The 25,896-nt window shown below is 42.7% G+C and overlaps 1 protein-coding gene across 1 annotated transcript in view; it reads right to left on the bottom strand.

Moving 5' to 3' along the window:
- The window catches only part of KNTC1 (kinetochore associated 1), a 3,090,908-nt gene that overhangs the window by 799,528 nt on the left and 2,265,484 nt on the right, over positions 1-25,896 (bottom strand). Inside the window, exons 51-52 of the mRNA XM_044068909.1 lie at positions 18,278-18,390; positions 6,064-6,119 (exon numbers count right to left, since the gene is read on the bottom strand). Coding sequence (XP_043924844.1) covers positions 6,064-6,119; positions 18,278-18,390 — 169 coding nt within the window. The remainder of the gene's footprint in view (positions 1-6,063; positions 6,120-18,277; positions 18,391-25,896) is intronic.

The following is a 25,896-nucleotide window of genomic DNA, read 5'->3' as shown; positions in this document are numbered from 1 at the left end:
CATTTGCCATCTACCTTAGGAAAAACTCTCTGAATTCTATTTGGGGTATAAACATACTTATGCAAATATTTTCATGCAAAAATCCTAAACATTCTGGAATTTTTTATATACTTAGAGGCCTTATAAATTTCTTCCCAGATAGTGTTGTTGCCTAACAGCAAGAGGTTCCCTGGTTTGATTCTTGGCCGGGGTGCCTTCTGTGTGGAATTTGCATGTGCTCCCTGTGTTCACATGTGATTCCTCCTACGTTCTCAGGTGGAATAGACACTGCAAACTGGTTATTGGTGTGAGTGTATGTGTGTGGTATGGAAGAACAGCTATGGCACGGCTAGTCATCCGGCAGCATGAACCTTGGCTCTAGATGACTGTCATTGTTGAAGTGACACCCTGACCCCATGTATAAAAATGGGAACAGGGGTTGTGGATAGATGCACATTCTTTTGTAACCTGCCTTTCCATTTTGTTTTCACATTTTCTAAAGTCCTCTGATATCAGTTATCATGCAATATTTTATTTGCTCTACCAATTCACCCTTTATATAACAGCTTCTGTTGTAGACTCGACTAAACAAATCTATGAGAGATGGTATTAATTTAGCATTTCTTCATCCTTCTTTCTTTGCGTTAACGTAGCACTTCACCCTTCTTTCTTTGCGTTAACTTAGCACTTCATCATTCCTTCTTTGCGTTAACTTAGCACTTCATCGTTCCTTCTTTGCGTTAACTTAGCAATTCTTCATCCTTCTTTGCGTTAACTTAGCAATTCTTCATCCTTCTTTTTTTTTGCGTTAACTTAGCACTCCCCATCCTTTCTTTGTGTTAACTTAGCACTTCTTCATCCTACTTTCTTTGCGTTAACTTAGCACTTCATCCTTCTTTCTTTGCGTTAACTTAGCACTTCATCCTTCTTTCTTTGCGTTAACTTAGCACTTCATCCTTCTTTCTTTGCGTTAACTTAGCACTTCTTCATCCTTCTTTCTTTGCGTTTACTGCGTTATCAACTACTGGTAGCAAAGGTAGTCTCTAACTTCCAATCCATACTTCTGTTTGGCTCCTCCCACTCTATTTACCTTTTGTTCCCAATACTTTCGTTCCTTTATTAATTTCACCCAGAAAATTACAGTCCTCTCTTGCCTAATTTCTATAACCGCACCTGCAGACACACCCTATTGGTAAAACCTCCTTTTTCTAGTCTTGCACTGGTTTAATCCCTAGACTATGAATATAATATTCGGCATCATTCTTAGTTTCCTTACAAACTTGCAACCAAACTCCTATTCTCTCTCTTAACATCCTCCTGTGTTTCCTCATCCTTTTCTGCTTTGATTTATAAACTTCTGGTTCAGTTTTGTAAGCAAGCCTTAACTATACAGCTTTAAGTGTCCCTTCAAATCAGATTAACCCTAAACCACTTTCTTTTTTGACGAGAATCAGCTTACTCCACTTATCTTTTGCTCTCTCCACCTCCCAAATAAATTCTTTCAGTTCTTTAATGGTCATCCACAACTTCTCTTTTGGTTGCTAAAATATGTCTGATCTAGAGATAAGACTAAGAAGAAAAATATTTACACTCTTTGTACTTTATATCTATAATCAGGAGCTTCCAGTTTCTTAATTTTAATAACTTCCCACACATCCCTTCCTTAGCTGCCATAGCAGAATCTTTGTATAACCTGCAAACCTAAATACTTCCATCTTATCATTTCTCCATAAGTAGGAATACTGCTGAGCCAACTGTGCATTGGTGCATAGTTTACCACTACAGTCTTTGTTTTATCTTCATTTATTTTATATACTGAAAAGATATGAAGCTATCTCAAAATGTTCCACAACTTCAAAGTGCCTTTTTCTGGATTTATCAAGTATAAAATAATACCTACAAACAAAGCTAAATTTTCTTGAGTACCACACCAGATATATCACTGAATTTGTGAGTCCCTTATTTTCCTTGTCAATGGCTCTAAAACAAAGCAAATAATAGTAAAGGAAACAAAACATTCTTTCCTAATTCCTCAGTCCAAACATCTATTCTCAGAGAAGGAGCCTCCCAAACAAATGAGAACATACTTAGTAAAGAATATTTTAGAAGACAAACTAATGCTGAAAAAGTACGGTAGATGTGCTAATTCTTCCTGTTACAAGTATTCTTAACTCTTGAGATACCTTGCCAAGGATAGCCCAACATCCGACCAATATACCACAGCCTTTACACCTTCCAGGCATTGTACATCATGCTTATGTTCTATATGCAAGGCGTAGGGTGCAAATGTGACTTACAGACACCTAATCATCAGAACTGAAGTGCCCTTTGAGAACCAGAACAACCATGGAGAAATGACATGCACATCCAGGAGGGGAATAAGGATCCCTGAGCCAGAAGTAGGGCAACAAAACATAACAGGGGGCAAGAGGGAGGGACAGACTATTGCAACAGTAAGGACTGTAAAATGTACTGTTACGGTAAGATCTTACACAACTCTGCTATGCCATCCCTTATCACTGTTGCAGTATTCTTTACTCTGGAAAGTAGGGGAAGAGGAAGGCAGTGAAAAGCCTCCCAAAAATCCATGATGGACAGCCCTAGTAAATCCTGCCTTGATCCTGGAAATGACATCCAACTTGTACTGTTTGGTAAAAGTGTGAACAAGAGACTAAGCAGCAATTTCCAGTATGCATCTATTTATTATTTATTTAACATTTGTTTACCAGGATGGTCCAACTGGACAACTAGTGTCCGTTTTCAGCGGAATCCTGGGGGGGGGGGGGTGGCACCCCTGAGCCAGAAGTAGGGCAATATATATATATATATGTTAGCAATAACACCGATTACAAATGTAAAAGGTTAATACAGTAATACAGAGGAATTATACACAATAAGTGTACTACTTATAGTCAAATAGCATTATAGTATACTATAAGCATGCAAACAATATTAGAATATGTACAAAGAGAGAGGGAGAAATACAGTAGATTGTCTGAGGGGACTCTCCATAAGCAGAATGGTAGAATAGAAAGGTCCTCCTGCAAATACACTCCATTAGAGATTGGGAGTTCAGGTAGGTACTTTGCAGGTACATAAATGATTGTTGTGTAGGTATGATTTTAAATGGGTTTTGAAGGTGGTTGTACACTATCACTGTCTATCTACTATCCAGACCCAGGACAAAAACAGCAGAAGAGGCTACTGCCTTGGTAGAATGAGCACGAATGGACAAAAAAAGCTGCTTACCATGAAAAAAAACAACAAAAATAAACGGTCTTAGAAATCCAGAAGGAGATGGTTTGCTCAGATACTGCCAAACCCAATTTCCTGGCATGAAAGGAAAGAAAAATTTGCTCAGATCTTCTGATGTGTTTTGTCTTATCCAAGTAATATCAGATTTGTCTATGTAAATCCAAGGTGTGTGGCAGTGGTACCCACCTACCAGAAGTCTGTGAAGGGGGAAAAAGGAAGGAAGATGAATGGACTGATCAAGGACAAATCATTAACCACCCTGGTGATACAAGAGAGACTGGTAAGAACAGATACCCTTGTCCTTGTGAAAAAAAACTAAAAAGGTAGAATCGCCATGACGGCTTGGAGTTCAGAAGTAAGAGCCATGAACAATACAGTCTTCAAAGTACAGTGCAATTCCAAAACCATGCTATGTACAAGGCATCACAAGATTTCATCTTAAAGCATATATGATGGCAAACACAACTGGATTGCTATTTGACATCTTTATACAGCTAAAGAGATATTGAATATTTATTTGTATACTATTAATATTGCAATAATTTTCATATTTCTGTAAATATCTCAACATTCGGATAACACATAACTACACAGCCTCATATGAAAGCTTACAGCTGTATGAAGAAAATTCTGCTGGCACTGTGTGTCTTGCTTGAATAGTTACTGAAATATCATAAGCTGTTTATACAACATTACAAAATTAATATTCACTGTCTTTATTTTGGCTTATAAAATGCAGTTTAAAGCATCAAACTAAACGAGTGCCACCAACGTACAGATGAATTTATCCTGAATAGTTTACCATTTACAGTTTTGTAGTAATACGGTAAGGAGATACGAATATTTGTTTGAACTGTAAGGTGAAGATAATGTCATGGTTTTAAAGGCTCAAGCCACACCCACCAGGAGTTAAAGGTATACGCCCAAAAAAAAGCTGCACTGGAGGGAATAAGTTAAACACTGGCAGCTAAAATATCTCTTGCCACTCAGGGTAGGGTGCCTTAGTGTCAGCCTATTTAGAATCTCAGACAAGTTCCTGGGCGTGGGGAAGAGGAAGTTTTTCTTTTTGCAAAAACACTTTCTGAATTTTTTAATGTCACTACGTTTGGATTACCATTAAGATGATGACTAGGGTTGGCTGCGCTCTTGTTGAGACATAATTCTGGAAACACTCCCTGTACCTCTGAAGTGATCAAGAACAGTCTTTCTTGAAGAGTAGCACTTCTTTGACCATAGGGCTATTTTTTTCATTTTGTGATTATTCCCACCCTATACACATGTTACAGTCAAGTATTCCCCTCCACCACCAAAACAGAGCCCTATACTCTATTCATTCCCTTAGAGATCAGAATTAAGCATTGGAGACAGTACTGTGATCAATTCTTGGGGGGCTGGGGTGGAGGATTTTGGACTTCAGCCATAATCCTACCATCTGTGCTCAATAGCTTGCTACAAAGTTCAGCCTTAATGAAGGTATGTCACCCACTTCTGCAAATGACGCAACACCTCAGAAGGTTCGGTTCTCTTTGAAGCAAATGCTCTTGCAGCATCTCTGGTTTCCACTGGCGACTGTACCACAGTATGCGAGGCCACATACTTGTGTCTTTCACTACCCCTGAGAGATGCGAGCAGGTATTGCATTGTCATTCAGGTCTCTCCGCTCACCTGCTTATCCAGCTCCTGGGCTGTTAAAACTCGGACCATGTGATGTGTTGCCAGGGGGTTTATCTCCCTATGTCAACACAGCTGCTGTCAATGTCTTCCTGTCATAGCTTGGTTTGTGACAAGGATCCTGCTGAGCAAATTTCTGAACACAAAATTTAAGCTGTAAAACAAGGATTTATGCATTGCTCTAGATAATAATACATGAAAGGTAGAAGAAAATTATGTCTACAATGTGACCTACTATTCCAGCACTTACTCTGCTGCAAGGAGGTTGGGTTATGTAGAGATAACACTCTCCCCTCCTGTGCCACAGCGAATAATCAGACTGACAATGTAATAATGAGGGTCGTAGATGTTCGCATGGCTAGAACTATAAACATCTTTAGTAGAGGAGAGCATCCTGTACAACTCAGACATTCAAGGGGATTTACATGGCAATCCCAAATGTCAGGAAGAAATGTAACTATACTAAACTGCAGTCAGTCATATACACACCTTACATAGCCGCTTCACAATTCTCTCAGTGCATTCACTCCTGTTTTCGATTATCTTCGATGAGACAGTAAAGGCACAAAATGCAGCTGATTTCATGAGAGGAAAACCACACCCAATTATGTGGCCTTGCTGAACATATTTTAAACATCTTTATTAAATTCTCACTTAAGACACAGACAAACATATATTACTAGTAAAGAAAACAAACCATATAGACATTTGTCATATTCCAGCACTGCACACTGCCTACATTTTTTTCTTTATAAGAGCTGCATTCAGTCCAACATTACACAAATTGCTCAATTTCTGCATTTCCTTAAACCTCACTCCTCCTCCTATACTATGTCTGTACGTACTGATCCACAAATTCCATTTATTTCTGCAATTTGCAACTTCCCTTTTCGTAAGGTCCTACACAACTCTAAACATGCTATCGCCTTTAAAATATTCAGTCCTTCAGATTTACAGCTGGTTTTCCATTTTCTAATAACTGCTTTCTGGCAGCCAACAGCATTAATCTAAGTAAGACCTTACTATGTTTATGCAATCCACGTGTTACCCAGCTCAAAAGGATAATTTCCTTAGTTACTCCCCTGCTGAACAACTGTTATAGAAAAATACCACAAGTTTGGGAAAAAATCATAATGAAAAAGATATCCTGTGGATTACCTCATGAGATCTGGGTCATCCATCAAATCACTGAAGAATTCATCTTTATTTCTGTCCTAGAAATTTAAAACATTTTAAAGTCACATTTTAATACAGCAAATTTATTTCAGCTTGTCCACCAAGGTAGGACAGTAACCACAATAGATATTTTGGTTACTTAACCTCAGGGTATTGTAACAAAATAAAGAATTACACAAAAATACAAAAATATAAACTAGAAGCAAACAAGTTCTATATATACTAGCATCATAAAATAAATTCAAGTTTGAATGACGAAAAAGTAAAGGGACATTAATACAATGGTATACAGAGTTTTATACATCAAGACTGCAGGTGATAATTATATGATACTAACAAAAAAGGTACCACTGATTGACAGAAGTTGGAATGAAGAACAGAGGTGTGATGAAATGTAGGAAGAATGTGGAGAACAGTAATAAACTGTGCAGTAGATAGAGGTTTAGACAATAGAGGTGTGGTGTAGCTTAGATAAAAGGTGGATTTGGCAAGGTATAGAAACATGACAAAGTAAAGACAAAGTTGGATAGCTAGTGATAAATGCTGGGAGCCATTTGTAAGGATGGAAAAGGAGTGAAGAGACGTTAAAAATTATGAGAATTCAAAATGGAAGCAAACCATGTCTGCTAATACTCAACTGTTTCCTACAAATCTGCATCCACCATACTTAAACTAGAGCATATACAACAAATTTTATAGAAAACATAACAGATACAATCCTACAATATCAGTTGATCTATGCCAAGACCTTCACTGGTGGCTCTATAACCATGTTTTCTTATTTCTGATTCAGAATGGCATTGCTTTCTTGGAAACTCCCATTCTCAGTGGTGGGAAACGGGTAGATGAAACGTGCACTACTCTGGCACATGCCATCACATCATACATCACACTAAAAGGGAATACCCAAGCCCCTGAACTATGACAGCTCATCCCTACTCACTAAGTAAGCAAAAATCTTGCAAATCAAGAAAAAAGAAAGTACTAAATTTAAAATACACACTGACCATAAGTATATATAACTATGGATTCCCTTCACAAGCTTGAAGTTTCAAAACTTCAAACTGCAAATGGTCTAGACCATAAAATCGAAGTTTTGATAATTTGAATGTTTTGAATAGAGATTGCCATACAGCGAGGAACAGGAAATTTTCTGTTTTTCTCACTGTAGTGTGATCTCAGAGTTGCTATATTTATTTAGCAGGGGGTGTTGCGGTGCAGGGGGACTTACCCCCCTGCAAAATGTAAAAAGAACATTTTTGTTTTTATTTTTTTATTATTACAATTTTTAAGTTTCAAAACTTCAATCTTATGGTCTCGACCATTTGCAGTTCGACTTTTTGAAACTTCTAGCTTGTGAAGTATATCCATAACTACACACTTATCTGACTTTCACAGAATTTAACAGCAGAGTTGTTCCAGCCATCCTACGTACCGTGTCCCTATTCTGTGTACAAATCTAGTGGCATCAGTTGCCCACCAGTTACAAAACAAAGAGGCTCCATCAGATAATACACAAGTAACAATGTTTTAAACATAAGATACTTATTATTCCTCCTGATGACAGGGCTGTTGAAACACTCGCTGTGGACATGATTTCTTTGTACTATCCAGCTTTAGGAATTCTAGCTGGCCCAGCACTTCAGAAAATCTGAGGTCCAAGTTGGATCCCAGACACTGCTCTAACAGAAGTGGATTATTAGGGCCTTGATCACTTACCTTTATAAATCTGTGCTATGACCTACTATTGAATACTATGTCCCTGTGTGTATGTATACCAGAGACCAGATAAACCTGGAAAGGATGCAGAGGAACTATACCAGACTAATTAAAGAGTTGAAAAACTTATGTTAAAAAGCTAGATTATAAAACAGAGTAGTTTTGACAAGTTCAAGATGGACCTCCAGGACCTTTTCTTTCTCAGAACAAGAAAAAAGCCTGGAATAGAATCCTTTGCCACCTTCTTTTTTAGGTATTCTCTGCATGGTTGCTTGAGACAGCAAGTCTTTGTATGAGTGTGCATATGTGTGACTCGTGTGTGGGGATTTGATTCCTGGGAAAGTACAGTTTTGTACCTACCATAAATGTAGATGTCCGATAGGTATGCATCTGCAGTCATCACATATGGGTTGTCCTGCCTCAGGCAGCCCTTCGGTCGGCCGGATTCCAAAGTCTGGGTCTGGCCTCGGCTGATGTCGCACTTTCCCCAACGTCAGAGTGTCTGGGGTATAAAAGCATCAGCCGACGCCATCTTCCTTAGTTTTTCTTGCCCCAGATGCCAGGTGCTCTCTAGGAAGGCTAAAGTTGGAGAAATGCAATAAAATTCCAAACATTTGTAAAAAAAAATATATATATATATATATATATATATATATATATACAAACAAATACACCATAATAGATCCCCCAGCAAGCTAATGGAAGGGGGGGGGAAGCACCCTAGGAATACCACAGAGGGGAAGGAAGGAGGGTAAACCTGACTGCAGATGCATACCTATCGGACATCTACATTTATGGTAGGTACAAAACTGTACTATGTACTTCAAGGATGCATATCTGCAGTCATTACATATGGGTAGAATACCATAGCCAATCTGGGGGTGGAGGTACTAACTAAAGGATGGTGTAGTTAATATACCCTGCAGGACTGCCGTAGCAAAGCCTGCTCTGGATCTGGAGTATAAAGGTAAATTGTAATGCTTGGCAAATGTATGCACGGAGCTCCATGTAGTAGCTTCTAAAATGTCCTTGGTAGCCACCCCCCTTAGGAAGGCTGTGGCTCTCGTGGAATGAGGTCTAATATTTGCAGGCACAGTTTTTCCATGAAAGGAGTAACAAAAACGAATGCAATTTCCTATCCATTTAGAAATTGTCTGTTTGGAAATTGCTTTTCCTTGTGCCCCAGCAGCATATGCTACAAACAACTGGTCAGTCTTTCTGTAACTTTTAGTTCTGTCCAAGTAGTAGCGCAATTGTCTGTGTATGTCCAGGGTGTGCAGAAGTTTCTCCCCTTCATTTTGTGGTTTTGGGAAGAATGGAGGCAAGTGAATTGCTTGGTTCAAGGATACCCTGGATACCACCTTTGGCATAAATGTAGGATTGGTTCTCAAAGAAACTCTGTCTTGATGAAAGATAAGAAATGGCTGCACTGCCATTAAAGCTTGCAACTCAGATACTCTTCTTGCTGAGGTTATTGCCAGAAGGAATGCAGTTTTCCAAGACAGAAACTGTAGATCCGCCGATGCTGCTGGTTCAAAGGGAGGAAGTGTTAGTTTTTCCAACACAAAGTTAAGGTCCCTAGTAGGTAGAGGTGGTTTCCTTGGAGGATTGATGTTTTTGATTCCTCTTAGAAACTGTCTTAGGAGAGGATGCGAGAAGACAGGTGGATTAACATTGTATTCTGCTGAAATTGCTGAGGCATGTATCTTAATGGAAGAGTAAGACAGGCCATTGTGAAACAATTCTGCCAAATATTCCGGTATATGTGCCATGTTCATCACTGTCACATCTAGGCCTTTTGTTGTGTTCCAAGTGTGAAATCTTTTCCATTTTGCTGAATATGCCTTCCTTGTGGAAGGCTGGCGAGCTTCCATAATAATATCCTTCACTCTCTGGGATAGGTTATCCTGAGGAGGAGTCATGGTATTCTCCAGGCAGTTAGCTGCAAGGTTTTCAGGTTGGAATGCAGAGTCTTGAAATTGTGCTGCGTCAGTAGAAGTGGCCATAGGGGTAGAGGCCACGGTTTCGTCTGTGACATGCTCTTTAACAGTGGGTACACCAGTGCTGCCTTGGCCAGTTTGGAGCTATCAGAATCACTCTGGGCTGCTCTGTCCTGATTTTCAGTAAAACCTTGGTCATTAATGGGAGAGGTGGGAAAGCATAGACTGTTAGAGCTTTCCAGCTGAAAGAGAGAGCGTCCACTTTCCATGCTTGTGGGTGGTATGTCCTTGAGCAGAATGTCTTCAGTTGATGATTGTGGGGGGAAGCGAACAGATCTATTTCCGGCCTTCCCCATGATTGTGTTATGAGTAAGAAGATGTCTGGGTGCAGCATCCATTCGTGTGCATCCATGGTAGTTCTGCTTAAGCTGTCTGCCAGTATATTGTCTTTCCCTGGCACGAACTGGGACTGCAGCTGTATACTGAGTTTCAAGGAAAGTTCCCATAGATTCATTGCCAGTCTGCATAGAGGATAGGAATGGGTGCCTCCTTGCTTGTTTATGTACCACATAACTGTGGTGTTGTCTGTCCTTATGAGCAGGTGGCCTTGATGAAGGAAAGGTTTGAAGGCCTCTATTGCGTGTATCACTGCCAGCATTTCCTTTTGGTTTATGTGCATGCGCAGCTCTCTTTGTGACCATAGCCCTTGGATACATCTGCCCTCCATGTGTGCTCCCCAACCTTGGTCTGAAGCGTCCGTGGTGATGGTTTGGTTGGCTCTTGGTTTGCTGAAGGGCAACCCGCTGTTCGACTGGCAGGCTTGAGCCCACCACAGAAATTCCTTTTGAAGGCATGGAATGAGTGGGATCAAAGTTTCTAAGCTGTGACTGTGCTGAGTCCATACACTCCTTAGGTACCATTGTAATTTTCTCATATGCAGCCTTGCTTGCGGAATCAGAAGAATGCAAGATGCCACGTAACCCAGGGCCTGCAGGATTTTCCTTGCAGTCAGCTGAGTTTGTCTTGTCAGATTCTTTAAGTAATCCGGTAGTTGTTTTTGCTTTTCTTCTGTGAGAAAGGCCATTTGGGTGGGTGGTTGTGTCTAGATCCGCACCCAGAAAGGTTATTCTTTGGGATGGAACAAGTCTTGATTTTTGGATGTTGACTGTATATCCCAAGGCCTGTAGTAGGTGGATGGCATAGTCCAAGTCCTTTAACAAAATTTGCTTGTTGTCCGCTTGTATAAGGCAGTCGTCCAGATATGGGTAGATTTGAATCCCCTGAAGTCTGCAGTGTGCAATTACTGATGCCAGGCATTTCGTGAATACTCTGGGCGCAGTAGATAAGCCAAAGGCCAATGCTGAGAATTGATAATGCTCTGACCCTGCAAGAAATCTGAGGTGTCTTCTGCAACTTTGTCGAATAGGGACATGCAGGTATGCCTCCTTGAGGTCTAGAGTCACCAGCCAAGACCCCTTGCCCAGCATGGGAAGGAGTTGCTGTAGAGTCAGCATTTTGAATTTTGGCACAATGAGGTAAGTATTCAGTGCAGACAAGTCGAGAATAGGCCTCCATTGATTTTCTTTTCTTGGAACAAGGAATAATCTGGAGTAAAATCCTTGGCCTTGTTCTGAAAGAGGTACCTTTTCTATGGCTTTCATTTGTATTAATTTGGTAATCTGCTTCAAAACCTCTGCCCTCTGATTTGGTGGCAGGTCTGGCATTCCTTTTCTTTTTGGCAATGTGTGGAAATGGAACCTGTATCCTTTGTCTATTATTTGCAGTGTCCATGTGTCCCTTGTAATGCTGTGCCAATTTTTTGAGAATAAAGAAAGCTTTCCGTCCAAAGGTGCTTCTAATTGAGCCCTGGTCGGCGGAGTCAAAATAAAGTCATTGAGTCTGTCCTGGTGTAGCAGTTGTGGTTCCTGCACTACCTCTCTGGTTGGGAGGCTGCCACTGACGGCCTCTGTAGGAGCCTCTAGCTTGCCCTCTACCTCTGGCACGCCTATTTCTGCCTCCCTGAGATCTGTCTGAGTCCAGAAAGGACCAATTCTTAGTAGGCCAATTTTTGCTGAATCTCGGTGGTTGGACTTGCAGAAAGTCTTTGACTGTTTGCACAGATTTTGCTTTTCTTCAAATTTCTTTAAGACCTCTTGAGCCGTGGAACCAAATAATTTTTGCTTTTCCATAGGAGCATCCAAAAGCTTAGCTTTAACATGGTCTGGTAAAGATTGTTCCTTCAGCCAGGCATGCCTACGTATAACTGCACCTGTCATAGCTGACCTACATGAAGCTTCCAATGCATCATAACCACAATGTAAGAAATGGTTACTAACCTGCTGGGAGTTATGCACCAGATCCTGAAGTGATTTGCAATCAAGGGGTTCAGAAGAGGACAGTTTCTTATGCAATTCATCTAACAAATACTCTTGGTACTGTATCATATGAAATTGACAATTTAATGCCCTCATGGAAAGAGTTGCAGAAGTATACACTTTCTTACCCCATCTCTCTAAAGCTCTGGACTCCCTTTCAGAGGGTTTTTAGCAGTGGCAGCTGCAACCCCTTTTGGGCCCTGGGAAATAGTTTCTGGATCAGCAGAGTGGGCCTTGTACAGGTGTAGATGTGAATCCGGGACCCTGTAGTACCTATCAGGTTTGGCAGGTGCCGGAGGGAGAGAGTCATGGGCTGTACTAGCATCAGAGTACACATCATCAATAACCTTCAAAACAGGAGGTATAGCTAAAGGCCTATGCTGAGGTAAATGTAAAAAGGTCCTTAATCTCTTTCTAGAATCAGAGAATTCCTCACCCTGCCATTGAAAATGTTCTCTCATAGAGTGTAGTGTCTCTCCAAAGGAAAACTCTTCAGGAGGGGAGGCCGAGGGAATAGATTCTTCAGCATCAGAATCCTCGTAGGCCGAATAAGCCTCCTCCTGGGGGTCTGACAGAGCAGAGCCATCAGTGGACTCATCTGAGGAGTGGTGGTCAGAGGGCTCAACCCTGGGCCTTTTGTCTGGAGGTGGTTGAGAGCCCCTGTCCGGATGAGGTTGAGAACCTCTAATTAAATGAGATAAGATCCTCTGCTAGGCTAAGAATCTGTGAGCCAGTGGAAGGTCTCTGAGAGGAAACCTTGGAAGGTAAAGCTTTAGTAAGTTTAGCAGCTTTAGCCCTAGAAAAGGCCTTAATGGACATGGATGCAGGGGGTCTGGCTGCACCACGTGCAGGAGTAGACTTGTCTAAAGGAATGGTGTCGGAAGGTTCCTGGACACCGGTTTCAATAGGTAATTCAATAACCGACTCGGCCGGGGCCTCCGGGACCGAGGTAGTCGGTTGTGCGGTTTCGGTAATAGGAAGTACCAAGGACTCTGTTTCAGCCGAGACCGAGACACTCGCGGTAGGCCTGACTGTGGTTTCAGCCGAAACCGCGGCCCGCGTGTGTCGGTCCTTGTCCTTCCGTTTTTTTAACTAAATGCGAAGTCGGAGTCTCCAACGGCATCTTGTAAGCAAAACTAGCCCCAAAGAATTCCTCTGCAAACTCCGACCGACGTCTAAGAGTTCGTCGGTTGAAGGAAGCACAGGCTGAACAGGCCGAGACGTCGTGGTCTGGGCCTAGGCAAGGGAGGCAGTAAGAGTGAAAATCCTTATGAGGTATTTGTTTCCCACAAGTTAAACAATTATTAACTTTATCTGACATCGGCTGAGGCAAGAAAGAGTCCCCAATGGGGTACTTAGCTTTTTCGAAGTCTTCGGTAGCTGAATCACAGGAGCTGGCCGACCGGCACTTGCGAACTGCTTCTGCTTCGGGCACCACGAGGCAAGAAAGACTGAGGAAGGTGGCGTCGGCTGATGCTTTTATACCCCAGACGCTCTGACGTCGGGGAAAGTGCGACATCAGCTGAGGCCAGACCCAGACTTTGGAATCCGGCCGACCGAAGGGCTGCCTGAGGCAGGACAACCCATATGTGATGACTGCAGATGCATCCTTGAAGGACATCAAGCAGAATGCCTGAAAACATCGGTCTGCTTTGAAAATGAAGTCCGTACCCTTCGTTAGAATAATTATAAAATACAGCTGTGTAAGAACTTACCAAAACAGTTGATGTACTACTGATCAGTGTTGCAGTATTCCAAATAGATGGGTTATCACCGCCGTCTTCCAGCTGGGGTACCAAAGCTTAACCTTCCCTGATCGTACTTCTAAAGTATGACCTCTGCTCACAAGGGTAGGGGTATACAGGTGGGTATATGACCGTAGATCCTCAGACTACCTCCAAACCAGCGGAATGAAAACCTTTAGTGTGTGTGACTGGTCAGTGTTGAGTGGCCAAGCAGGAAGTGAGAAAAGTCTCCTCAGTTCTAGGATCCTGCAGACAGGGTAGTAACAGAGAAAAAGATGGTTTCCAACAAATAAGTGGGAAGGAATACTGCAACAGTGATCAGTAGGACATCAACTATTATGGCACTTCTTACACAACTGTATTATGTCCTGACTGAGATTACTGTTGCAGTATACCAAACAGATGAGTGATTTCCAGAGCTCAAGGGAACAGAAAGGAGGATGGCTAATGGAGAGAAGAACTGTCCAAGAGACCACAGAGGACTGACCAGGTGAAGGCTGCTCTGAATCTTGAAAAGGCATCAATTCTGTAATGTTTAGTGAAAGCGTGTACAGAGCATCAGGAGGCAACTTCCAGGACTGTCCTAACATGAACCCCTTTGTATAAGGTCCGCAAGTATGTCATTGTCCTGGTAGAGTGAGCTTAAAAGCACGGCAAGAATTTGCCATGGTGTGAATAATAAAAGGACATAGACTTAGAGATCCAGCTAGCAATGGTTTGGTTAGATACTAGCTGGCCCAGTTTGGAGGCCATGAATGAAAAACAGTTGGTCGGACTTGTGAATGGATTTAGTCTAATCCAAGTAAAATTTCAGCTGTCTGTGTACATCTAGTTAGTGCAGGAGTCCCCCCCACCCCACACACTCCCCATTCTGTCGGTTAGAACAGAAAGTAGGCAGGTTGATGGCCTGGTTGAAGGTCATCTCGTTCACCACTTTGGGCATAGAGGGGTTAACCATCAGGGACACCCTGCCCTTGTGAAAAATAAGGAAGTGTGGAACAGCTATGAGTGCATGTTGCTCTCAGACTCTCCTAGCAGAAGTGACAGCCAGTAGCAATATACATTTTCCAGGTGCAACATTTGACATTTGTTGAAGCAGCTGAGTCAAATGGTGGCACTGTGAGCTTTTCCAACAAAGTTAAGGTCCCGGCATGGGACACTGGCTTCCTTGCGGGTCTTAGATGCAGTAGCTATTTTAGGAATTGTTAGACCTCAGGCATGGGCGTAACAGGTGGACTTGAGAGGAAGACAGGCAGAGATGGCCAACAGACAGGTTTGATGAAGAGTATGCCAGACCTGTACTTGTGAGTATACACAAATAATTTAGGATAGAAGGAACATCTGATTGTGTGAGGTCTTGAATATTATGACACCAGAGAAAAAAGCTCTTCCATTTGGCTATGTAAGATTTTTGAGTAATGGGTCTCTTTGCCTCCTGAACAGCCCTGAAGTACATCCTCTGAAAACTGGTGCCTGAAAAAGATCAGAATCCTGTCATTCCTAGGCTTTGGTTTAGGGATGATGGGTTTAGATAAAGCAGTGATACCTTCTGCTGTGTGAAAAGATTCACATTGCGTGGTAGTTTGTGGTGAATGCCCTGACTAGACGAAAGTGGCGGGAGAACCAATGTTGCCTTGGCCAGGAAAGAGTCACCTTGTTTTTTTTTTTTTTTGTCCATTTTGGACCTTTAGTTATATCCTTGGAATTAACTGGAGCGAAGGCAAGGCATAAAGGAACTTAACTGAACACTAGAAGGAGAATCCATCTGTTCTCCAAGCTGAAAGGAGTCCTGGTGCAAAAGTGGGGAAGTATGTTGTTGCTCTCTAAGGCAAGCAAATCTCCCTAAGGTGTTCCCCCACTTGTGTAGAATGTACAGGAAAAACAGTCTAAGGCCCACTCATGAGGATCCTTGATGGACATGCTTAGTGAGTCTGCTAGAATGTTGTCCTATGATGTATACAGTGACTAGGGACATGCTCCTCTTGGTGGCCAGGTACAAGCAATCTGGGCTAGTCTGCATAACTGGTATTATCTAGTACCCAGATAGTGGCACAGCACGATGCTTCAGGTCTTTATGTACCACAAGACAGTGGTGTTGCCTGTGAATACTTAGAGAGCCTAGTTTCCAGATGTGTGAGAAAAAAATGAAGTGCTTGGATGAGAGCCTTCATCTCTTCCTAGTGCTTTTTGAGCTTGGATTGGCACCTGCCCTATACTCTATGGGTTACTTGCCCAGGTGCTCCAGGCACCTTCCAAGGTGACTGTGCACATCTCCTGAGATGGACTCTGTGGTCTGAAGAAGGGGAGCCCTGGGTTGAGATTCATTTGGGTTATTCGCCATAAAAACTCCTTTTATGAGACAAGGAATGAAAGGGCTCTCTGTGTCTACAGGATCTGTGTGTTGAGACCATACTGTTTTCAGGTACCACTGAATATTTTTCATATACAACCTGGCTAGAGGGAACATTGGGATAGTTTCTGCCATGAAACCGAGGATTCTTAGAAGTTCCCTGGCTGAGCATCTGTAAAAGGGAGGAAACGTTCTGGAAGTAAGCTGTAAGGCTTTGCACCTTCTCCAGAGGTAGGTAGGTAGACCTGCATCATCTTGGTGTCCAGTCTACAGCCAAGGAACACTAGGTCCTGAGTGGTTTGAAGGGAGGACTTTTTGAATTTCAAAGTAAACCCCAATCGCAAGAGGAGGTTGAGAGTGAACAAGAGATGCTCGAAGTAGGGTCTGTGGCAATAAAGTTTGAACCAGCAGATTATCTAAGTAATAGAAAATCTAAATTCCCTGAATTTGGTGAAAGGCTATTATTGATGCTAGGCACTTTGTGAATGGTTGAAAGGAGGGCTTTTTGTAATTGATGCTGAATCCCAACTGTAAAAGAAGGCTGAGGGTAAACTGGAGATTTTGTAGTAGGGTCTGTGGTGATACAGCCTGGTTAAGCAGATTGTCTAATTAAGGGAAATCAGGATTCCCTGAGTTTGGCAGAAGGCTATCACTGGTGCTAGACATTTTGGGAAAGCCCAAAAGGCAAAGCAGTAAACTGAAAGTGAGATGAGCCAGCACAGAACCTGAGGAATCTCCTGCAGGAGGGTCAAATGGGAATTTTTTAAACAGGTATCCTTTAAATCCAGAAAAGACTAGCTATGACTGTGGAAGTATGAAAGGCAGCAGAGTCTGTAAGGAGAGCATTTTGAAAGTTGGCACCTTTACCAAAGTGTTCAGTAAAAACAGAGAGATCCAGTATGGGTCTCCACTGCCCTTTCTTGGAACTATGAACAGTCTAGAGTAGGAAACTACTTCTTACATATTTTGAGGGCACAGTTTCTATTATATCCTAGGCTTAAGGTCCATTAATTAAAGAAATAATTTTACATTTCCAGCATTTTAAACACCAAAAGCAGGAACTTTTGTATGACAAACATTAGGACTGACAGCTGAGCTATGTGCCGAGCAAAAACAATTGCAGCACGGGGGCTAAGCACACCCTCCTAACTTGACATTGAGTAGCACAACATAAGTAAAGGTAGAGGGGATGTGCACCCCTGACAAAGGAAATGAGAACATTTCACTGTGCCAGCCTGAGGATATATGCACCTCAGATTAAGAAAATGAGAAAAATTCCAGACTGTGCCAGCTGGAGGACGTATGCACCTCAGATTATGCAACTAAGAAAAATCAAGAATGTGTCAACATGCATGATATACATACCTCGGATTAAGCAAATGAGAAAATTCCACACTGTGCCACCCTGAGGATATATGCACCTCAGATTAAGTAAATATATGCACCTTGGATTAAGCAAATGTTTAAAATTTAGTATTTGCCAACTTGAGAATATACACACCACTGATTAAGAAAAAAAAAAAAAAAAGCAAGTAAAATCAGATTGTGCCAACCTAGAGACATCACAGGAAATGCAACTATTCTTCAATGCAAACGTCCTCCAAATTCAGACCAGAAATTAACTCTCCCAAAGGATTTGCAACCTTGGAGATGGAATATGTTACTATTAGGGGTATGGGAACTTGAATAAATTAGACTTGCCTCCGTATAAAATCAAGGGGGAATATAGATGTATTATACATTATCTTTTTTTTTTGTACAAAGTACTGAAATTTACTTCACAGACTCCAATATATCATCTCTTCTTACTATCTATGGTAGAACATTTAGCATAATAATGATATCCTCATATAAATGAGGACATTTGTATGAGCTAACTCCCATATAAACTGCTGCAGAAATAAAGTTAGTTTTTAAACATACAGAAAATAATGAAATGTTTTAAAATTTCAACAACATTTATTACACGTTGGGGATTTTCTAGTCATTACTTGAGTCAGGGTGCAGTATACAAGGTCCTGGCATTCATACATTACTAGGAAGTCATTATTCCAGGTAATTACTTACATTAATATTGGACTGGGTACTTGGAAGCAGCCATTTCTCTAACAGAGTATCTCTTATTTTATTCATATTCAGCTTATTAATTTCTGCTATTTCCTTTGCTGCTGCATGTATATCTAGGAAAAGAAAACAAAAAAGCTTGTTAAGGAAACAAATGCAACCTTTTCTAGTCAGCACTACACTGGCTAAGGTCTAAAGATAACTTATCCATACTGTAATTAAAATATAAAATAAAAAAGCTTATACACCAACACATAGCCGGCCTTAGGCATAGGCCAACTAGACGGCCGCCTAAACCGCCGCTGTAGTAGGGGCACTTTTTCAATGTTTATTTGGTGTAGGTAGACCAGGATGGGGGCACCAAGTGGTGCGGCAGGGGGTGCCGTGGTGCTCTTTTGCCTAGGTCACCAGTCGACCTAAGGCCGCTCCTGCACCAAAAGTAAATGAAAGTTATGTACCTACCATAATGCTAGATCTTCACCAGTCAGTGCACTTCAAAAAGCAGGACTGCTCACAGCAGGCACAATTACTTTGGTAACAAGCAGGCCTTTCCCAAAGACCAAACTCCTCCCCTCATTCCTACACTGCACCATGAGCAGGCCATTAACAAAGACCAAACTCCTCCCCTCATTCCTACACTGCACCATAAGCAGGCCATTCCCAAAGATCAAATTCCGACCCTCATTCATACACTGCATCATGAGCAGGCCATTCCCAAAGACCAAACTCCTGCCCTAATTCCTACACTGCACCATGAGCAGGCCATTCTCAAAGATCAAACTCCTCCCCATATTCCTACAATGCACCATGCTTCTCTCTTCTCATCATATCAAGTATGCCCAAGGCTAAGAATCTATATAAAAAAGGGCTACATATTAAGGACAGGAGTACCCACTGTGAAAGGCCATGGATAGGGTAGGGTATAAAAGGTGCACAATAACTGGTACAACGGGCAGGTATGCTTAAGCGGACAGATGTGGATCATAACGCTCTAACCTTATAATATTTACAAAACGTTTGTATTTTATATGATCTAGTATGTCAACTTTTGAACAAGACAGAGTCCCCAGCTGCTTGTTTTGGGTGGTATCATGACAGAGCACTTCTGAACACAGTCTCTCCAAAGGAAGAGCTTGACCTAAAACTTACATACAGCTTATAATGTCTTGCAAAAGCATCCAGTAAAGCCTATGTTTCAGTAGCACCAATATCATTCACAGAAGAACTTAAAAAAAAGCTAAAGAAACAGACATCTTGTCAAATTAACTGTAAGTTTATCTGGTAAAGCCTTATTACTAGACATATAGGAGTGTGCTATACAGACAGCCACATAGACAAGGTAACACTGCATGCCTTTTGTCCCATTCTGGTTCTTCCCTGTCCTCTTATTCCTGCCGACAACCAACCATCAGACCACCCTCTCAGTCACAAGGTCCATTTGTTCCCCATTTACAGGGGCAAGAGACAACAAAAAAGGCCTGTTATTTAGACATACAATAGACTGCAGCGAAGTGTTCCTTTATTTTCTCAAGCGCCATTTCCTCTCAGGCAGCCCTGCTCCTCCCACTGAAGCAAGAGTGGCAGTTTCCCAAGTCTCCACCAGGGGAATCACATGACCCAGTGTGCTCCTGAGTGTGCATATCCTATGCAGCCCCCTAGGGGAGATGAGGGGACCAGTTCCCTTTACTTCTTACCCTCCTCCCTTGCTTTGCCCCTCAGGAGCTGGGGCCACTAACAGAACCACGGTCACCTGAGCTTGCAGTCACGGCTCTAGCCTTCTGTGCCATAGAGCTAGGCTATCTTTTGCCTCACTCTGTTTGCAGCAAAACAGAAAGAAAAAGTTGCTCATCCTTCTTTTGATCTTTTATTCTGTTCATGTAGAGTCCCAGCTGTCTGTGAATACCTAAAGCAATGTAATTTACGTTCAACCTTGTTACACAACTCGGGGAAGAAGACTGGAAGGTTAACAGACCGGCTGATATTAAACTCGGAGGCCAATTCTGCTATGAAGAACAAACTGCTTCTTCAAATCAACCCTGTCTCTGAGTTACAGCACAATGGCACTAAATATAAAGAAACAACTGATATTGCCAACATCCTGGCAGATAGGTTAAGTGCTAACTTTACCCCTCTCTCATCCCCTAAAGGGCCCATCTCTATACCAGAAGAATGCAAAGTACCTGTAATCACAGCTGCACAGGTAAAAAACACACTCTCCAAAGCCAAGAACACAGCATCCATGGGACCTGACAACATCCCAGGCTGCGTTCTACATAAACTACACAACGAACTGGCACCCCACCTAAGTACCATGTTCAATCATAGCCTCACCTCAGGCTTTGTGCCCACTGAATGGCGCACAGCAATGATTATCCCACTCCACAAAGGGGAAGCCACCATGGACCCCCGGGAACTACCGCCCCATTAGCCTGACGAGCCTGGTCTGCAAGGCTATGGAGCATATAATCATAGAACTTATAAACAATGACATTGGTAATCTCCAAACTCTGGACCCTACCCAGTTCGGGTTTGTAAAAAGCAGATCATGTCTCCTAAACCTGATAGACTTCTTTGAAGCGGTCACCAAAGCTGTAGATGAGGGTAAGGTGGTACACACAGCCTATCCTGATCTCACCAAGGCTTTCAACACCATCCCCCCACTCTGGAATTATAGACAGACTCACTAAACTACGTATAAATCCCTATGTCACAAGATGGGTTGCCAACTGGCTCACTGACCGAACCCACACTGTGAAAGTAGCAGACTCTAAATCCAACTTCAGACCAGTGACAAGCGGAGTACCACAGGGTTCAGTCCTAGGTCCTCTCCTGTTTGGTATCTACTTCTCTGAAGTACAGGCTAAAACGGAAGGTCTTTGGCTAACAAACTTCGCAGATGACTGCAAACTAGGAGCCATAATCAAATCTCCTAACGATGTGGACATCCTACAAAAGGGCCTCACTGAGACAGATGCCTGGTGTCAAAGCCATAGCTTCAAGCTCAATGCCAAAAAGTGCATTGTCATCCCTTTTGGTAAAAACTCTGTACCCATGAACTACCACAAAGGCGGTAGTCTACTTAAAACCGAAAGTGTGATAAGAGACCTTGGGACACAGGTGGACAGTAGTCTCTCCTTTGATAATCACATTGCCACAGTAGTCAGGAAATCCTTTTACGTGGCACACCTCATCACAAAAGGTTTCTCATCCAGGAAAAAAAGAGGTCATTGTTCCCCTCTACTCATCACTCATTAGACCCATTATAGAGTACAACTCCCCTCTTTTGGTATGTACCTCACAAGACATCTACAACTGTAAAGGCCACAGAAATACCTCACAAAGAGGATTACCAGCCTCAAACAGATGCCCTACGCAGACAGTCTCAAAAAACTCCAGCTATACTCTGTTGCATATCGCCTACTCAGAGGCGATCTCTGCCTAACATACAAAGCTATGTCAAACCCAGAGCTGTTGGACATGCTCTACATAAAGAAATCCCAATCCCTCTGAGCTACACACTCTAGGGACCTAAACCTTGTCACCACAATAAACAGAAAATGCTGGAGGGATAGATTCCCGTCTCAGAGACTTCCCATACTATGGAACAAACTACCTATCTATACCAAACAAAGCTCATTAGCACTTTTCAAGAAAAATCTTGATGATTGGATGGGAGATAGGAAATTCACCCCGGGGATCACTTCTGTGGCTCTGCTTGACAGGGGCACAGGAAAATAATTTTCTTGGGTGGCAAAAGCCAGGGTACCATTTGGCTAGGCTTATATAGGCCCTAGGGTCAATAACTTAGTACCTACCTATGAACCTATGAAAATTAAGGAGGGGGTACAAAGTTAAATCCTGTAGCTCTGAAATCTTTCAGACTGCTGTTACTGACACAAAAAACATAGTCTTCCAGGGGAGGTACCATAACTCTCCTGAGGTTGGTATTTCAAAATGGAAAAAGTGTCAACTTCTCTAGGACAAAAGTGAGGCCCTAACATAGAATGGAGTTTTTTTTTAAAGGGAGGTTGCTTTATTCTCTTCACCAGTCATAATCTGCTATAGCTTTCCAGAGGCTGCTGCTCACCTGAGATGATACTGTGACATTACTGATCAACTACATAAGTATTCTTGATTCATGAACCAATCAGTTTGCACCCTTGTTGGAAGTACCTTCTTGCACAACACCAAAAGTGAAAAACTTGACACCTCCATTACTAAGAATTAATATACTAATAGAGATTCCAAAGGATTTGCAGTCAGTCAATGGCTGTTGAAAGTAAAACCCAAATGAAGGACGACATTCCAAATCCACCAAAGAGAGTCAATGTTTATAGATAAAATGACAATGAGAACATAATAGGCTGATACTAAAGCTATAAAATCCATCCAGGTTAAGATCCAAGCTGATTAGAAGGCAAAGTAGAGGAACAGCAAGTCACTATGTCGGACTTCAAAACCTCAAAAGGAAAGGTTGCTTGGGAAAGGGCTGGAGAGATCTAGGATGACATAGGCAGACAAAGGAATCAATGGGGAAGGCACTCATAGAAAAGTAAACAAAACCGCCAACTAAGCCAAAGGGTGAAGACCCAACAGCACTATGTGATTAACCTCACTTCCTTCTTCAGAGTGAAAAAGACAAAAATCCCTCACTTCCAAGGTTGCAGTATTCTCTATGTCTGGCCAGTATACAAAAGTTTGCAGTCACTGTATGGTGCGTGGGACATCTGACGTGGCTAGAAGAGTGTGGGCCATAAAAGTAATGTCCGCGCACACCAGACTTCAGAATTGAGCACCCCAGTCGGAACCAGTCCCAAAGAATGTAGTGCAAGCCCTGTGCCATCCAAGAAGGGAAATGCCTGATATAGGAGGGGAAGGTGGGAGAGAAGGAACACTGCAACTGGAAGAGAAGGACATCTATGGTTATGGTAAGATTATACACAACTATTCTATGTCCTTCTATTCACATGTTGCAGTATTATGTATAGTTGGGTCAGTGCCAAAGCTCACTGTGAGGAAGGGGGTGGTACTTTAGAAGAATTATCCAGGAAACCATGGAGGACAGCCCTGGACATCTGGTCTATTTTGTAATGCTTTGTGAAAGTGTGCACAAAAGACCAAGTGGCAGCTTCAAGGATAGTGGAGGTTTCCAGGCCTTTGAAGAAGGCTCCAGATGAGGCCATTGCCCTAGTGGAATGAGCTTTAACCATGTCTTGTAAGTGTTTACCATGGTATGTGTAACAAAAGGTAATAGCCCCGGAGATCCAGGCTGAAATGGTTTGCTTAGTTACTGCTTTCCTCAGGGCCCTGGGGTAGAAATAGACAAACAATTGGTCAGCCTGTCTGATGTTCTTGGTTTTGTGCAGGTAGAACCTGAGCTGTGTGCGCACATCAAGGGAATGTAGTATTCTCTCACTGTCTCCTTATGGATTGGGAAAGAAAGTGGGTAGGTGGATGGCTTGGTTTAAGGAAAGGTCATTAACCACCTTGGGCATAAAGGATGGGTAGGTTCTTAGGATTACCCTATCTCTGTGGAAGATGAGAAAAGGTGGGGTAGCCATGAGGGCTTGTAACTCAGACTCTTCTAGCTGAGGTTAAGGCCACCAACAGAGCAGTCTTCCATTTGCAGTCTTTTAGGGAAGCTTTGGATGCTGGCTCAAAGGGATGTAGTGTAAGCTTCTCCAAAACATAGTTCAGGTTCCATGGAGGAGGAATGGGTTTCTTTGGTGGCTGATATGAAGTACCCCCTTAAGGAACAATTTTGCAGGCAACCTGGAAGCTAAGGGTGGGTCCAGGGGTAGGCAGGCAGAAATGGCAGACAATGGGCCTTAATGGAGGAGAATGCTAATCTTGTCTGTAAAAGTTCACACAGGTAGGACAACACTAGGGGGACCTTGCTTTGCAATGGGTCCAACTGTTTTCTAAGGCACCATATGGAGAATCTTTTCCACTTGGATATGCAGGATCTCCTGGTATCAGGTTTCCTGATCTCCTGCAGGACAGTGAGCATGTCCTCGCTGTAAAGGTGGCCGAAGGAAATTAAAATCCTATCACCCACAAAGTGAGGTGAAGAGACTGCCACTGTGAGTGGATTAAGGTTCCTTTGTCCTGTGTGAGAAGGTCCACTCTGAGGGGTAACCTGTGGTGATTGCCCTTGGCTAATGGCAGGAGGAGGGGGAACGAATGTTGTCTTGGCCAACAGGGAGTCACCAGCAAGATTTTCGGATTGTCCTGTTATATCTTCAGCAGGACTTTCTGAAGAAGCGGGAAGGGGGGAATGCATACAGAAACATCTCCTTCCAGGAGATTGAAAAGGCATCTGCTGCCATTGCCAGAGGTTCTGGTAGTCTGGTGCAGGAGGAGGAAAGTTGCCTGTTCATGGAGGAGACAAACAGGTCTATCTACGGTATACCCCATCGGTGGACAAGGTCCAAGAAGACAACCCTGTGTAGCATCCATTCATGGGACATTGTCATGGACCTGGTGAGGGAATCTGCCTGAAAATTCTGTTGGGAAGGGATGTATAGTGCCTAAAGAGCAAGTCCCTGACTAGTGGCCAGTTGCCAAACAAGGAGAGCTAGTCTGCAAAGTAAGAAAGATCTGGTTCCTCCTGCTTGTTGAGATACCACAGCACTGTTGTATTGTTTGTAAAAAGCTTTGGGGATCCCTGCTGGAGCCTGGGGTGAAAAGCCTTCAAGGCCAGTAGTACTGCTCTCATTTCCCTCACACTGATGTGCTCCTTCCTGTGTGGTTCTGGCCAAACTCCCTGGACTTTAAGAGCCGCAGTGTAGCTCCCCAACCAAGGTCTGAGGCGTCTGTGTACATGAGCTGTGCTGGTGGTGGTGGTTGGAGTGGAAGGCCCAGGTTGAGCTTCACCTGGGTTAGTCACCAGTGGAGCTCTTGTTTGAGACAGGGCAAGAGTTACACCTGTATTCCAGGGGGTGGGAGTGCTGTGTCCAAAGAGATGTGAGGTACCACTGCAGTTTCCTCATGTGAAGTCTTGCTAAAGGCACCATAGGTATAATAGAAGCCATGTAGCCCAGGAGCCTGAGGTACTGTCTTGCAGTTATTTCCTTGCTTTGAAGTACCAAAAGTAGGTACTGTGTCAGGCTTTCCACCTTTTCGGGTGGAATGAAGTCTTTCATGATGTCTGTCCAAATTCTGCACCCCAAGAACAGTATGGCCTGGGTAGGGTCAAGATGGGATTTTGGGTAATTTACCTGAAACTCTAGGTACTGCAGGAGGGAAATGGTTTTCTACAACTGGAACAGGAGGGACTGTTTGCAGTCTTGCCTTGATGAGTAGGTCGTCCAGGTAAGGGAAAATATGGATACCTTGAGTCCTACAGGAGGGAATCACTGGTGCCAGACATGTGGTGAAGACTCTGGGTGCTGTGGACAGACTAAAGGGCAAGGCCGAGAATTGATAGTGAGAGAAGGCCACTGAAAACCATAGGAAACACCTGAAGCTGGGCCTTATGAGGATGTGGAGGTAGGCATCTTTGATGTCCAAGGTGGCCATGAACTCTTGAGGAAGGATTAGAGGGAAGAGAGTTGGCAGTGTAAGCATTCTGAATGTGGGTATGTGCAGGAAGAGTTTCAGATACAAAAGATCTAGAATTG

The sequence above is a fragment of the Protopterus annectens genome, chromosome 4.part0 (assembly GCF_019279795.1).
Source record: "Protopterus annectens isolate FY-2018-M chromosome 4.part0, PAN1.0, whole genome shotgun sequence".
Lineage (NCBI taxonomy): Eukaryota > Metazoa > Chordata > Ceratodontiformes > Protopteridae > Protopterus > Protopterus annectens.
The sequence above is the reverse complement of the archived record's forward strand: the minus strand, read 5'-3'. Positions and strand labels throughout refer to the sequence as shown.